General features: G+C 35.9%; 1 protein-coding gene across 2 annotated transcripts in view; it reads left to right on the top strand.

Moving 5' to 3' along the window:
- dapk2b (death-associated protein kinase 2b) overlaps window positions 1–16,943 on the top strand; it is a 41,529-nt gene that overhangs the window by 19,151 nt on the left and 5,435 nt on the right. The window contains exons 3-10 of one of the 2 annotated variants that reach the window (XM_051883865.1): window positions 365–586; window positions 4,137–4,275; window positions 7,308–7,437; window positions 7,583–7,631; window positions 7,738–7,764; window positions 8,865–9,017; window positions 12,729–12,774; window positions 15,717–15,806. In XM_051883865.1, the coding sequence (XP_051739825.1) occupies window positions 365–586; window positions 4,137–4,275; window positions 7,308–7,437; window positions 7,583–7,631; window positions 7,738–7,764; window positions 8,865–9,017; window positions 12,729–12,774; window positions 15,717–15,806 (856 nt within the window). Of the gene's footprint in view, window positions 1–364; window positions 587–4,136; window positions 4,276–7,307; window positions 7,438–7,582; window positions 7,632–7,737; window positions 7,765–8,864; window positions 9,018–12,728; window positions 12,775–13,252; window positions 13,768–15,716; window positions 15,807–16,943 lie in introns of those variants that run through there. The other variant, XM_051883866.1, reaches the window with a different exon arrangement.

Raw genomic sequence — 16,943 nt, 5'->3', positions numbered from 1 at the left:
ACATTTGCATCACACTTAAAGATCTAAGTGAATGCAAAGGTGGGGAAAAAAGTGCTGTCTTTTACTGAAACTAAAGTGTCACTAGATAAATGAGTGGGGTATATACATTGTTCCGAATGTTCATTTTATTCTTGTGCTGTTGATTATTTTCTTAAAATAAAGTAATGTTTGAAGAAAATGTTTTAATCCCCTGGAATGTTTAAATCCTGACAGATACGATGTGGCAGCTTCTTGTGCTATTGCGTTATTAACCATATCCTGGGGAGATGAATGTTTGAAGTGATTACTCAGATCATTCATCATCTGGCTTATTATGCAGAAGAACTGAATGTTTTTTCTCTCTCTCACTCTTTCTTTTACTCAGTGGGCAGTTTGCTATTGTGAAACGCTGTAAGGAGAAGAGTACGGGTGTGGAATATGCTGCAAAGTTCATAAAAAAGCGGCAAAGTCGGGCGAGCCGGAGAGGTGTTCGGCGAGAGGAGATCGAGAGAGAGGTGGACATCCTTCAGGACCTCCAGCACCCCAACATCATCATGCTGCATGACGTTTACGAGAACCGCACTGACGTGGTGCTCATCCTGGAGCTGTGAGTGAGAATACGTCCTCCCACGCCATTTGTGAAGAGCTACAATTACCCACTCGCACAGCTGTCCTCACTGTATAGCTCTTAAAGGGGCCATATCCTAAACCCTTTTATCGTTTCATTTTTTCCCTGTCCCTAGGCCAAATTCAACGTTTCAAAGATTAGGAAGCTGACTTGTTGTCTCGTTACCTATGACTTTTCAGGCAGCGTTTGCATAAATTATCTCACGAAACTGATTTCAGACTGACTTCTGAGGCAGCAGTTTAATGATCTTCAATACTAGTGTTTTACTAGAAAAGACATCAAAAGTGTAAAAAAAAAAACGGTCTTAAAACGTACATTTACGCACATCCTGATTTTGCAAAGTTAGATGCGTTGCTGGGTCAACATATTTTGTAGATCTAGGAATGACATTCCTGTCCTAACCATATCCCTACCCCTAAACCTAACCATTCCCGTAAGTTATCCCTGAAATCAGAGGGAAATGATAGGCGAATAACACTGATGTAGAACAAATAACACAGCCTGATTTTGCAGAGTTAGATGCGTTCTTGGGTCAGTATATTTTGTTGATCCTGGAACAACATTCCAGTCGAAACTTTTGTCCTAACCCTATCCCAACCCTAAACCTAACCCAACCCATAACTTATCCCTAAAATCAGAGGGAAATCATAGGTGAATACCCCGGTTGTAAGCCTAACTTATAACCAGGGTATTTACCATAAGCTGTAAACTTGTCCCTTAAATCTGATTGGCTGATTGTAATGTTGCTCCAGGATCAACACAAATGTTGATCGAGGAACATGTTGCACTTCATGAAATCAGGTTCTGCAGCGCCTTTCCCTTGTTCTAAGCCTAAACTTGATATAAATTGTAAACTTGCCCCTCAGATCTGACTGGTTGATTGGAATGTTGCTCCAGGATGAACAAAGATGTTGATCCAGGAACATGTTGCACTTCGTGAAATCAGGTTCTGCAGCGCCTTACCCTGGTTTTAAGCCTAAACTTGACATAAACTGTAAACTTGTCCCTCAGATCTGACTGGTTGATTGGAATGTTGCTCCAGGATCAACAAAGATGTTGATCCAGGAACATGTTGCACTTCGTGAAATCAGGTTCTGCTACATTTACACATAAACTGACCACCAACCTCAACTTTCAGATGCCATATTTATATTTTAGTTCAACTGTTACAGAATGGAACGCACAGGATTGTGAGATATCAAAGGACACATCTGTGCTGTCTTCAAAAATCGATTAGATGAAAGTATTTCAATAGACAGGATGTGGTACAATCATTGGATTCGGATGTGTCTTGAGCTTTCAGACACAGCCTTAGTTTTACATGAACTCATCTTTTCTCTGACCCTTAGAATTCAGAAGGCTATTTTTGTTCTTTCACACCTAAGATTGCTGAATATAAATGAAAAATCCAGCAAAAAATTTGAAGGCCATTTGTGGAAATGTGATAGGAAACCCATTACAACTATAACAAACAGGGTTGTATCTTCAAATGAATGAGCTACTGCTTGATTTCAAGTGCCTGTCCTCAAATGACATTTCTCTTTAGTTAGTTGACTAATGCCTGCCGCCCTCATCCAAGAGCTCATAATTTATCTGACTCACTGCTGTTTGAAAAAGTAGTTCTCAACTATAGTCTCTTAAAGCTTTCTCAAAAGAACTCTTACCATCTAGTCCTGAGCTATAACAGCTGCTTCAAGTACCATTTCAATCAACAAACATCTGATTCATTGGGTCGGATGCATTAGTGGGCAAAAACATTGGCTGCATGATGTAGTTCGCATCTTATTTTGCATATTCTCCATCCTACACAGTATGTGACATTAGGATTGGTGCATCCCAAATCATTGTGCGTTGTAAATATTATGCCAAAGGTGCAAAGATGGCACAGTACTTCTATATAGTATGTATTCCTATTGAATTTTCATCAGTGCATCAGTTTGGCTCATTTTTTAATCTAATATTACCCATGACTAAACTACCATGCTACCCATTTTTAAATGTATGAACATTACTGGCATATTGTTGTTTACATACTCAAATATTTTAACATTTCCAGTATGCATTGTTGACTTTTCCCTTACGTCATTTTAAAGGGAACAATTTGCAATTTGTTGTTGTTGTATCTCGTGGTCTGGAGGCCTGTGTGTGTCATTCTCTGAATGTGTAAGGGAAGCTGTAGTAAATGTCAGAGCTCTAGAGTTGCTGGGAGGCCCGGCACAGGTTTTCCCTGCCTGAAATGTGTGCATGGGAGCGTGGAAGCTCAATTAGGACTAATTGTGGCCTGAATCCAATCAGAACAGTAGTTGAATGGACTGTCTGTGACTGTCAGCTGTTCTGATATATTAATGTATTAAAATGTCTGTGAGTGTATGGGAAAGAGATTTCTGCAGAGCTATGATAAAGTGGCTTGATGTTGGTGATAAAAAGGACTGTGCTAAGCTGTTTAAGCTCTGCTGTGGTTAACTGTCACAGAGGAAGTTTACTAGTCTCATTTTGTTGAGATGAACATCTATGTGTGAGATAAACTGTACTTTCTATGCTCAGTTTATACTCAGTTAGGCGGGCCTTTTTTTCATTTAGACTAATAAATAGTTTTTAACAATGATTGTAGGATTGATTTATAAGATATTATTATTAGAAATATTTACATAATGAAATTAAATATACAGTACAAATGATGTGCAATTTTAGAAATAGCAAAAATGCATAAGGAATGGATGAATGGATAGATAGATAGATAGATAGATAGATAGATAGATAGATAGATAGATAGATAGATAGATAGATGATAGACAGACGGATGGATGGACGGACGGACAGATAGATAGATAGATAGATAGATAGATAGATAGATAGATAGACGGACGGATAAATGGATGATAGACAGATAGACAGATAGATAGATAGATAGACGGACGGACGGATAAATGGATGATAGACAGACAGACAGACAGACAGACAGATAGATAGATAGATAGATAGATAGATAGATAGATGGATGGATAAATGGATGATAGACAGACAGACGGATGGATGGACGGACGGACAGATAGATAGATAGATAGATAGATAGATAGATAGATAGATAGATAGATAGATAGATAGATAGACAGACAGATAGACGGACGGACGGACGGATAAATGGATGATAGACAGATAGACAGACAGACAGATAGATAGACAGACGGACGGATAAATGGATGATAGATAGATAGACTGATAGATAGATAGATAGATAGACAGACAGACAGACAGACAGACAGATATATAGATAGATAGATAGATAGATAGACTGATAGATAGATAGACGGACGGACGGATAAATGGATGATAGACAGATAGACAGACAGATATATAGATAGATAGATAGACTGATAGATAGATAGATAGATAGATAGATAGATAGATAGATAGATAGATGGATAGATAGATAAATGGATGGATGGATGGATGGATGGATGGATGGATGGATGGATGGATGGATGGACGGACGGACGGATGGATAACCAACTGCTTTTTTTTTTTTCAGTGTTTCAGGAGGTGAGCTCTTCGACTTCCTGGCTCAGAAGGAGTCACTGAGTGAAGAGGAAGCCACAGAATTCATCAAACAGATTCTCAACGGAGTTCAGTACCTGCACTCCAAGAAAATTGCACATTTTGACCTGAAGGTACAAAACAAGTTTTGTCCAAAGGCTGTCTCAGAGATCTTAAGTCAGTCGTATAGTTTCCTATAAATGGCTTGGTTCTGGAGGCGAGAAACAGCTATAACGGTTGCCATGGCAACAGTATAGCTCTTCCTCAAGCAGAGGTGAATTGGCCTTTACTGAAGAACAATCGGGTCTGTTGCATGGCAACACCTGAAACTTTGCATGACAAAATAGCTATTCACTTTTCTAAGACCTGCTATTGTACTGTTTCTTGGGAATGCATACATGACCCCATTTCTGTCAACCGTCTGGAAATTCCTTCCTTTCAGTCTTTTCAGCTTATAAACAACTTCCTCTGCTAATGACAGCTCTAACTAATCATTGTGACGAACACCGTCCCATCATGGGCTGAGAGCGTACGTGTGTTTGTGCCCCATTCACATGTGTTCCTCGTCCAGCCTGGCCCGGATCCAGACATTCTAACACAGCAAGGTTATCAGCGGCACATGATGAGACATGTCACCCACGCTGTTCTCAGCGATAATCTCCATCCTGTTTTCCTAAGTGCTACGTCTCCACAGTCGCCAGCACACGCTTGAGCTCTACAAGGGCAGCCAGAGACACTCAAAAGATATTACTTTGGCTAACTTCCTCTCTTGTTCCAGTCAACACATGCTAACTGCTATGTAAACAATTCATGCCATTCCAGCAAAATTTAGAGATTTAAGAAGTCGCTAGTGATTACAGTAGATCACAGGATATCACTTAGCCTGTTCAGATCAATGCGTAAAAACCAGCAGATGGGCTGAATGAAAATGCAGATTCCCTCTGCTGAAATATCCTGGTTACACAAAGTGCTACGTAACTTTACGCTTCTGACACCCTCTTGTCACTGAAGTCAAACAATATTTGTAGGCTTTCAAACAGCCGTTCAGATTTCGTATTCGTTATGGTGTTTATCAAACAATTAGCTTAGCATAACTCAGTTTCTTGTTCAAAACAAAACATGCTAACTGCTAAACAAAAAGTGTAGTGCGATGCTCACGAAAGAATTGTTCATAAAAATAGATATTTTAGCTAAAAGCTAAATTCAAAGATTTAGGAAGTAGCCAGTTACTATTTAGGTCACTGGATATTAGCTTACCTCAGCTTAGCATAACTCCCAAAGTCTCTCACTGGAAAAGATACTAGCTTAGCAGATCTTCTTTTCTTTCTCAAAACAACATGCTTATTGCTTTTTTTGACAAACACACCATGCCATGCTCAAATAAAAGAGTACAAGGAAAGACTGCCAGGTCTGGATTCTTCCTCTGCTATTCACTCTTGCTTAGTGAAATAGTTTATTGAGTGACACCAAGTTGTAGTTTTATTGTAACAGTAATGGCTTTGGACAGTTTTTTTGCAGTATGATAGAAAATTAGACATTAAAATAGCATGTGAATCAGCATTCATTCAAATTAAAATGTTTATCACACTAAATTTGTCACTGAATATTCATCTTGGTATGAACAGTTCTTTACTCCCAAAAACTTTCACTCAAAGATATGAGCTTTGCATAACTCTCTTGCTTACACCAATAAACATATGCTAACCGCTGACAAAACGTGCCATGCTCACAAAAGAATTGGCCTTTAAACATGTTAATTTAGCTAACAGCTAAATTCAGATATTTAAGAAGTAGCCAGATACTAATTAGGTCACTGTATATTAGCTTAGCTTAGCATAACTCCCAAAGAATCCAGTCAAAAAGATATTAGCTTAGAATAACTTCCATTCTTTCTCAAAACAACACATGCTAACTGCTATGTAAACAAAGTCTTGTGCCATGCTCACGAAAGAATTGTTCATAAGAAAAGGTTAATTTAGCTAACAGCTAAATTCAGATATTTAGGAAGTAGACACTAATTAGGTCACTGTATATTAGCTTAGCTTAGCATAACTCCCAATTTCCCAAAGAATCCAATCAAAAAGATATTCGCTTAGCATAACTTCCGTTCTTGCTCAAAACATGCCATGCTCACTGAAGAATTGTTCATAAAAATAGCTATTTTAGCTAACAGCTCAATTCAAAGATTTAAGAAGTAGCCAGTGACTAATTGACTATCTTTTTACATTGACAAGGAGGTAAATGTCCGTACTTGTACATCCTAAACATGGCACAATTCCTAAGGGAACATAGTGTGCGTCCTCCTCCACTCTTGATGTCAGCTGGATGCCTCTTTTCACCTCTTGGGTGAGTAGAGGCATTAATACGGGAACATAACAGGTGTTGAGTCCCACGCAACGTCCCTCAGAATTACATGAACCTTCAGCCACTTCATCAGCATGCAAACTGCTGAGGTGGAGGTTAACGCTGATTAGCCGTACACACACATAACAACCGTACCTTTTACTGAGATGGACTTGAAAATGGAAAGCTTGTTGTTTTCATTGTCATGAATGATACAAAAACATGGAGCACTAAAATAGCTTGTATTTTCTGTCAGGCTAAGAAAGGTTAGCAAGACACATCTTCAATATTAGCTATCAGGCTACAATGTGCTTTGTAAACTCAAGGTGTTTCAGTTCCACTTTTTTCAGTTAAATTTTTAGATATTTCTCTATATTTAGAACTGAAGTCAAGTGTATCCCACTAGATTGTAGAATTGAGATGATTTTTTTCTTAACTGCTTTATTAAGTATAGATCATGTAAAATTATAATATAGTAGAACAAACAATATCCAACTATAAAAACAGCATGCATGGGGATAAATTAAATTATTATTAAGCAGGTAAATGCATAAATATGAATTAGATAAGTAAATGAATAATTATGGAATTCGTTTCTCACATGCTCATACAGTCATTTAAAATAATAAAGGTCAAGAAATATAGCGATAAACTAGAACTGTAAATAATAATGATTGACAGGTTCAGTCTTGAACGGTCAGACAGTGACACCCATAATGTCAATGGAAACAGCTGTCAATTGATTGAAGTACTTAATTTCTTGTTATTGACATAGTTTGGATGACTGTTTATGGATTTAATGGGTAATTTAATTGTCTTCCAGCCTGAGAACATCATGCTCCTGGATAACAACATCCAACTGCCACGGATCAAGCTTATCGACTTCGGTTTGGCGCATAGGATCAAAGACGGAGTAGAGTTCAAAAACATTTTTGGGACTCCAGAATTTGTTGGTAAGTTCAAAAGTTCATGATGTAAAACGCTAAGTGAGTGTTCATATTACAACAACGCTGCTGAAATTCTCTCCCATCTTTGGACATCCTACATTGTTGTTTTGAATCGAATGTAGCTGATGCCTCTAACCTGGTTTATTTTCAGCTCCAGAGATAGTCAACTATGAGCAGCTGGGATTAGAGGCCGACATGTGGTGAGAACTTTTAAGCACATCACGCTTTGTACTTTACATACAGTAAGCGTCAAAGCTCGGCAATGGCTTAACCATGTGCTCTCTTCTGCCCCTCTGTTTCCTCCAGGAGCATCGGAGTCATCACATACATCCTGTGAGTGTGAATGAAGGAATGTGGATTCCTTCTTCTCGGACTAAACATCCAGACATTCATAGACATTCTGTTGAGTTCCATACACATGTAATTAACTGGTCACATGCTGAACAAATGTATTGATGAACCACACTGGTGAATAATGAATAAGTGGTTCTCACATATCAAACAATAACACCCATTATAATGTTACACCCATTGCCAACAGGAACATGATTAGGATTAGGACTTTTTTTATTATTGTGATGAATATCTGATCGCACCCAGTATACTCAGTTTATACAAGGGCGTTTTTGTTTAGATGAATAAATCTGACAATAATTTTATAGTATTTAAATGATTTTCTTCTATATTAGTAATATAATTCATGTCAAATATAGGTAATATAGTAGAACAAACAATATCCAATAATAAAAATAGCAAAATGGCATGGGGATAGATAAATACACGATTCAAATGTTCAAATTCAAATGTTTGGGGTTAGTAAGATTTTTTGAAAACAGTCTCTTCTGCTCACCAAGACTGTATTTATTTGATAAAATACTGTAAAAACAGTAATATTGTGAATTATTATTACAATTTAAAATGTGTTTTCTATTTTAATATACTGTATTTTCAATATAATTTATTCTTGTGAGGCAAAGCTGAAGCTTTCAGAATTTTTTGAAAGGCATTGCAAATAAATAAATATAATATTATGATTAATAAATAAAAATTAAAAAATATTAGTAAATAAATAGTAAGCAGATAAACTAACAAAAACTAATTCAGATAAAATAAATTAAATTAAATAAATAAATAAATAAATATGGAATTAGCAGTTCACAAGCTCATATGTTCATTGAGAATGATAAAGCTAAACAAATATACTAGCAGAGTGAATAATGAATGACAGGTTGAGCCTTGGGCCATCAGACAGTTGCACCCAAACTGTTCCACCCATCACCATTTTAAACATAATTATGGCTCTTAACAGCTGTCTGATGCATAAACTCCTGCACGTGTTTGGATTCCACTGTCGGATCAGTTACAGGAATATTAATTAGCAGGAATTTCCAATGTGCTTGTACATAGGTCAAGCATTTGTCCTTCTTTTTCAGATTGAGCGGCGCTTCGCCGTTCCTGGGTGACTCCAAGCAGGAAACACTTGCAAACATATCAGCAGTTAACTTTGAATTTGATGAGGAGTTCTTCGGCAGCACCAGTGAACTGGCCAAAAGCTTCATCAAACAGCTGCTGGTGAAAGATACAAGGTGAGAGGTCAATTCAGGATTCGGCCATAAATGCTTCAGTGTGACTTTGGGGCTTTTTTTGGAGATTTGTTTTAATTTAATTTAATTTAATTGATTTAATTTAATTTAAAAAAAATTGTTTAAAAATTTAATTAAATTTTTAATTATGATTAAATCTTATATTTTTGTAGAACTTCTTTTTGAATATTTATTTATACAACAGTGTTTTTACTAGTCACAAGTAATTTTTACAGCTTAATGGAATTTGTCATTATTAGCAATTAAAAATAATAATTTACACTGTTAGACAGGTGAGCTTTTAACTTTAATATCAACATTAATGTGTTAAATGATGCCTCATGTATGGAAGCTTGTTTCCGCCATGAAATAAAAAATAAAAAAGGTAATTGAGACTTTTTTTATCTCAGAATTCAGACATTTTTTCTCGCAATTGCGAGTTTATATCTCATAATTCTGACTTTTTTTCATAGAATTGCGAGATATAAACTCACAACTGCAAGTTGTAAAGTCAGGATTGCGTGACATAAAGTCAGAATTGTAAGATATAAAGTCAGAATTGTGAGATATAAAGTCAGAATTGTGTGATATAAAGTCAGAATTGTGAGATATAAAGTCAGAGTTGCAAGTAATAAAGTCAGAATTGTGAGATATAAAGTCAGAGTTGCAAGTTATAAAGTCAGAGTTGTGAGATATAAAGTCAAAATTGTGTGATATAAAGTCAGAATTGTGAGATATAAAGTCAGAATTGTGTGATATAAAGTCAGAATTGTGAGATATAAAGTCAGAGTTGCAAGTTATAAAGTCAGAATTGTGAGATATAAAGTCAGAATCGTGAGATATAAAGTCAGAATTGCGAATTATAGTCAGAATTGCTAGATATAAAGTCAGAATTGTGAGATATAAAGTCAGAATTGTGAGATAAAGTCAGATTTGTGTGATATAAAGTCAGAATTGTGAGATATAAAGTCAGAATTGTGAGATATAAAGTCAGAGTTGCAAGTAATAAAGTCAGAATTGTGAGATATAAAGTCAGAATTGTGAGATATAAAGTCAGAGTTGTGAGATATAAAGTCAGAGTTGTGAGATATAAAGTCAGAATTGTGAGATAAAGTCAGAATTGTGAGATATAAAGTCAGAGTTGCAAGTTATAGTCAGAATTGCTAGATATAAAGTCAGAATTGTGAGATATAAAGTCAGAATTGCAAGTTATAAAGTCAGAATTATGAGATATAAAGTCAGAATTGCGAATTATAGTCAGAATTGCTAGATATAAAGTCAGAATTGTGAGATATAAAGTCAGAATTGTGAGATATAAAGTCAGAGTTGCAAGTTATAATGTCCAAATGTGAGGAAAAAAAGACTGACGTTTTTTCTCAGAATTGCGAGTTTAAATCTCACAATTCTGAATTTATAACTCCCATTTCTGACTATAACTCGCAACTGCATGTTATAAAGTCAGAATTGTGAGATATAAAGTCAGAGTTGCAAGTTATAAAGTCAGAATTGTGAGATATAAAGTCAGAATCGTGAGATATAAAGTCAGAATTGCGAATTATAGTCAGAATTGCTAGATATAAAGTCAGAATTGTGAGATATAAAGTCAGAATTGTGAGATATAAAGTCAGAGTTACAAGTAATAAAGTCAGAATTGTGAGATATAAAGTCAGAATTGTGAGATATAAAGTCAGAATTGTGAGATATAAAGTCAGAGTTGCAAGTAATAAAGTCAGAATTGTGAGATATAAAGTCAGAATTGTGAGATATAAAGTCAGAGTTGTGAGATATAAAGTCAGAATTGTGAGATATAAAGTCAGAGTTGCAAGTTATAGTCAGAATTGTGAGATATAAAGTCAGAATTGTGTGATATAAAGTCAGAATTGTGAGATATAAAGTCAGAATTGTGAGATATAAAGTCAGAGTTGCAAGTTATAGTCAGAATTGTGAGATATAAAGTCAGAATTGCGAATTATAGTCAGAATTGCTAGATATAAAGTCAGAATTGTGAGATATAAAGTCAGAATTGCGTGATATAAAGTCAGAATTGTGAGATATAAAGTCAGAATTGCGAATTATAGTCAGAATTGCTAGATATAAAGTCAGAATTGCGTGATATAAAGTCAGAATTGTGAGATATAAAGTCAGAATTGCGAATTATAGTCAGAATTGCTAGATATAAAGTCAGAATTGCGTGATATAAAGTCAGAATTGTGAGATATAAAGTCAGAATTGCGAATTATAGTCAGAATTGCTAGATATAAAGTCAGAATTGTGAGATATAAAGTCAGAATTGCGAATTATAGTCAGAATTGCTAGATATAAAGTCAGAGTTGCAAGTTATAGTCAGAATTGCGAGTTATAAAGTCAGAATTGTGAGATATAAAGTCAGAATTGCGAATTATAGTCAGAATTGCTAGATATAAATTCAGAATTGTGAGATATAAAGTCAGAATTGCGAATTATAGTCAGAATTGCTAGATATAAAGTCAGAGTTGCAAGTTATAGTCAGAATTGCGAGTTATAAAGTCAGAATTGTGAGATATAAAGTCAGAATTGCGAATTATAGTCAGAATCGCTAGATATAAAGTCAGAATTGTGAGATATAAAGTCAGAATTGCGAGTTATAAAGTCAGAATTGCAAGTTATAAAGTCAGAATTGCGAGATATAAAGTCAGAATTGCGAATTATAGTCAGAATTGCGAATTATAGTCAGATTTGCGTGATATAAAGTCAGAATTGTGAGTTATAAAGTCAGAATTACGTGATATAAAGTCAGAATTGCGAGTTATAATGTCCAAATGTGAGGAAAAAAAGACTGACGTTTTTTCTCAGAATTGCGAGTTTATATCTCACAATTCTGAATTTATAACTCGCAATTCTGACTATAACTCGCAACTGCATGTTATAAAGTCAGAATTGCGAATTATAGTCAGAATCGCTAGATATAAAGTCAGAATTGTGAGATATAAAGTCAGAATTGCGAGTTATAAAGTCAGAATTGCAAGTTATAAAGTCAGAATTGCGAGATATAAAGTCAGAATTGCGAATTATAGTCAGAATTGCGAATTATAGTCAGAATTGCGAATTATAGTCAGATTTGCGTGATATAAAGTCAGAATTGTGAGTTATAAAGTCAGAATTACGTGATATAAAGTCAGAATTGCGAGTTATAATGTCCAAATGTGAGGAAAAAAAGACTGACGTTTTTTCTCAGAATTGCGAGTTTATATCTCACAATTCTGAATTTATAACTCGCAATTCTGACTATAACTCGCAACTGCATGTTATAAAGTCAGAATTGTGAGATATAAACACAATTCTGAGAAAAAAAGTTTTCTTTGTGACTTTATAAGACACAATTGCGAATTTATATCACACAATTCTGATATTATAAGACGCAAATGACTTTATATCTCGCAATTCTGAGAAAAAAAAGTAAAAATTGTGAGATATAAAGTCAGAATTGCATGGCATAAACTCGCAATTGCGAGAAAAAAGTCAGAATTGTGAGATAAAATGTCGCAATTACCTTTTTATTTTTTTATTTAGTGGTGGAAACAAGCTTCCATACTCATACCAGTATTACCAGTATCCTGTATTATGTTCTACGGTAGCATTCCACAGATCTAGTATGCCTCATATTTTTCTAAGTTTCTTTAATTTTTTTCTTTTCTTGCATTTACCTTTAGATTGCTTTGTCTGTTTTCTTTGCAGAAAGAGGCTTAAGATACAAGACGCACTCAACCACCCCTGGATTAAGGTAATTTACTCTTGGATTATGCCTGAAACATGCACAATTGAAAGCATGTATATCTATGCTTGTTCGACTTATTTGAAATCAGTGATTCTTACTGGCATTATAACATATATGAGTGTTGAACTTTGCTCTGCTGTTCAGAGTGAACTGACCTGGGTTTTACACACATCATTAACAACGAAACTTGACAGGCAAACTTACTGTAAACATGCTTTATGACATATGACACACTCCATATGAAATGTGCAATTAAAGTGAAAGTTCAACCACAAATGAACATTCTGTCATCATTTACTCAACCTCATGTCGTTCCAAACCTGTTTGAATTTCTCTAGTATTTGAACTCAAAAGAAGATATTTTGAATCTTTGTTTTGGATTCTTGCACAAGCAAAAACAGTTTAAAAATCCTTAAAAATATCTGGAATGATATGAGGGTGAGTAAATGATGCCTGAATTTTCATTTTTGGGTGAACTATCCAGTTATCCTGGTATTACCTTGTTGGCCAACTACTAGATGCACGTATGCATGTGTTCATCATGGAAGCCTTCGCATGTCGATGAATTCTTCTAATCGATGAATGGACTGTAGAGACGACTCAATCCAGTGTTTACCATGCTGTTCTCCTCATCCTAACACCACCGTCCCTTTGATCCGAGACCAGCATTAACTCCACTTCCTCCTGCCTGGGTCCGCTGTTTACCCTTGCGTGAGTTGAGTGCTTTGACTCCTTGGTGAAAAAGTGAACTGGCTTCTTAATCATTCTTCCTCCTAATTTCTCTATGCGAAGACCCACGAACAGCCGGAGGACAGCAGCGCCACCCTAGAGGCGCAAACGAAAGTGGAATCAGAGCAACTGAAGACCAAACGCCTGAAAGAGTACACCATTCAATCCCACTCCAGCATGCCCCCCAACAACACCTATGTCAACTTTGAGCGTTTCGCCAACGTTCTGGAGGACATCTCGTTGGTGGAAATGGGTCTCGAAAATGTGGCTCAGAAGCGCGAATCCCTTCAGGATGACGTCGAGGCTCTTCTTTCCATCTACAGCGAGAAGGAAACTTGGTATAAAGAGGAAAGCGAGAGCATCCGGCAGGAGATCTCGCAGGTGCGCTATGAGTTCCGCAAAGCGAAGGCGTTGAGGAAAGGCCTCCAGGAGGACTTGAGGACAACCGACGCCAACTTAGCCAGCATTGACAGACGCTACCTGACTAGAGAAGCCCACCTGAGCTCTCTCAGACAGGAGCTGAACGCAGAACTCCACTGGCTGCAGGAGGTTATGGGATCACTAAACGGAGAGGCTGGGAATAGGGGCTTGGGTTCCATCTCAGCACTGAACAATGAGGTGAACGAGGCCCTGAAGGAGCTGTTGAGCAGGGCTTGTGGGAGCGAACTATGTCCTCGAGCACAACCCAACATCTCTGAGTCTAGCTAATGGAGATTAGACTGCAGTGGTTATACACTGAGATTAGGAGCATTGCAGGATGTGAAGTCAGTGGCGTAGATAGTGGAGTCGCAACCGCTGTGAAAGAAATGTATAAGTTTGCCCCCCCACATTTTGGACAATAGTAATATTTTAAAGATTTAAAGATCTAATTTTGTCTTGATTTACTTACCCTCATGTCATTCCAAACCTGTATGACTTTCTTTCTTGGGTGGAACATAAAAGAAGATATTTTGAGAAATGTCTCAGGTTTTGTTTTTTGTTTTTTGTCTATTCAATGGTTACCAAAAATGTTTGATTACCAACATTCTTTAAAATATCTTTTTATTCCACAGAAGAAAGAAAGTCATACAGGTTTGAAGGTTAAAGATCATTATCTCAATTAAACTTTAGACTGAGACACTTTTGAGACATTTTTAAAATTAATTTTACAGTAGTACCTCAAAAATGTAGTACTGTAGTACCTTCTTTTAAAGTTAGTTTTGCATAAAATGTTGCTGTTTATTTGTAACTTGCTTGTTTTGTATATACTCGAGACTATAAAATATTTAAGTTATGCACATGTTGGTACCCTACTGCATTCAAGAGCATACTTTTGCATTTAACATATTCATCAATATGGTTGTTCTTGTCAGTATTATTTAAGTTTTTTGTTATTTATGGTCAAATACTGACCAAACATCTATAAAACATTTCTTTCCTTTTTTAACGGCAAGATTGAACAGTTGAGATGATGCCAGCCTTTCTGATTTCATTCCTTTTGTCATCTTTATGCATGGGTTGTTTTTCTTTTGTTTACAGGGGCCATAAATTTGATTTTGCCCCAAAAAAATGTTTTTTCTCTCTTATAAGCAGTTTTAAGTTCTCTAATTTATTTTTAATGCATCTATTTGAAGTACTTTTAGAGACATTACATTTTAATTTTACATTTAAACTGACTTTTCTTTCTTGCACATGTAATTTAATGTATATTCCTGTTACTTTCTACTTTAATTTCATTCAAAAGTCATATTTGTGATATGTGATGTGCATTGATTTGTGAACGACAGCACTTGGACGAAGTTTTCTTCAGCATGTCATGATGTAAACAGTGATATAATTTCTTTCTACACTGAATAAAGCACTGGAATGATGATTATATACCTCACACTGATCATTAGTCCTGCAGCTGGCCATGGTGCGTTGTGGGATAGAGGGAGATGAAGTGTATTCAGTCCCTCAGGGGTGTGTATTTCTTGGAACTTGTGCAGTCATGTGCTATTGGCTAAGGCATCACTTTTACTATTGCTTATACTTTGGGCTAGTGATTTGAACAAAGCCTTAACCCTAAATAGTGAACATCTGTAGCATTCTTTGTGCTACAGACACGAGTGATACCGCATATTGTAGAGGAGAAGCAGTCAGACTTAAGATTTTTCAGCTGGTAGTTGATAAAATGGGGAAATCCTAAGACTTACAGTTTATTGAATGGTAACAACAATCTGATTGTGTTTTTCCTTTAGCCCATAAACCCCCGACAAGCCCTGGTGCGACGACAATCTGTGGTGAACATTGAGAACTTCAGGAGACAGTATGCCCGAAGGAGGTGGCAGGTAGGAGTTATACATCGCTTTAGATCTTGAAATGGTGCTGTATGTGTCTCCAGTACATTTTTATTGATACTTATAAAATATATGTGTGTCTCTGCACTTTCTGTTCAACCCTGTTGGGACATCTCAACACCTTTAAGTAAAATAGGGATTGGGGGGAGTGGCCTGTTTGAGGTTCCTTTTACAGTATAAAAATACAAAGTTCTGTCATGAAACTCTAGATGGCACAGGCTGATTGGTCCTTAACTCACCTGCTTGCAATCATTCCATTCTCTATAAAGCACAGCTGATTGGTTCCTGCTGTATCAGTAGCCAATGAGCTCGCTGTTCAACCTTCAAATACTTGGTCAGCATTTGCTGTAGCAGTTGTATCTATTCTGCCAAGACCAAACATATCAACATCGTCATATCCATTACCATGCCAAACGCTCCAAGAGTTGTCATGACAGAAATATAATTTTTTGACAAAAAGAACAAGAATACTGACTGTAAATGTGACCTGATTTAATAACATTTTTAAGGCTGTTTTTAGACATTTTACCATTGATTTTTAATATTGTAAAGTTCAATGTGGTAACACTTTAGTAACAATTCTCACTTTTAACTAGTTGCTTATTAGCTTGCATATTGGCTGTTAATTAGTACTTATAAAGCACATATTAATGCCTTATTATGCAGTAGCATATTTTACATCCCTAAATCCTACCCAATGCCTAAACTTAAACGCTACACCAACTGCCTTACTAACCAATAATAAGCAGTAAATTAAGAGTTTATTGAGGCAAAAGTCATAGTTAATAGTGAATATGTGTTACATGAAAATGAATATGCTTCAGTGCTAAAACTTTTTAAATGTTAACAGGGTTGAGAGAAATTTTGATTGTTATTTGTGATTTTTCATTGTGTCCAACTTAATGTGTTATTTTATTTGTAAGGCACATGGAAACTCTGATACTACTAGAATTTACTTAGTTATTTGTTAAAATTATAAGCATATGCATTTCAAAATTACTATGAGGGGGTTGAAATAATGTGTGCTATTTGCAGCTGAAAACTACTTGAAGGTCTGTAAGATGTTTTTGAAAAAAGTCTCTTTTTTATTTGATCAAAAATACAGTACAAACAGTAATATTGTGAAAT

This window comes from Ctenopharyngodon idella, chromosome 24 (assembly GCF_019924925.1).
Source record: "Ctenopharyngodon idella isolate HZGC_01 chromosome 24, HZGC01, whole genome shotgun sequence".
NCBI classification, from domain to species: Eukaryota; Metazoa; Chordata; class Actinopteri; order Cypriniformes; family Xenocyprididae; genus Ctenopharyngodon; species Ctenopharyngodon idella.
Note: the sequence above shows the minus strand (reverse complement) of the source record. Positions and strands in the feature narration are given on the sequence as shown.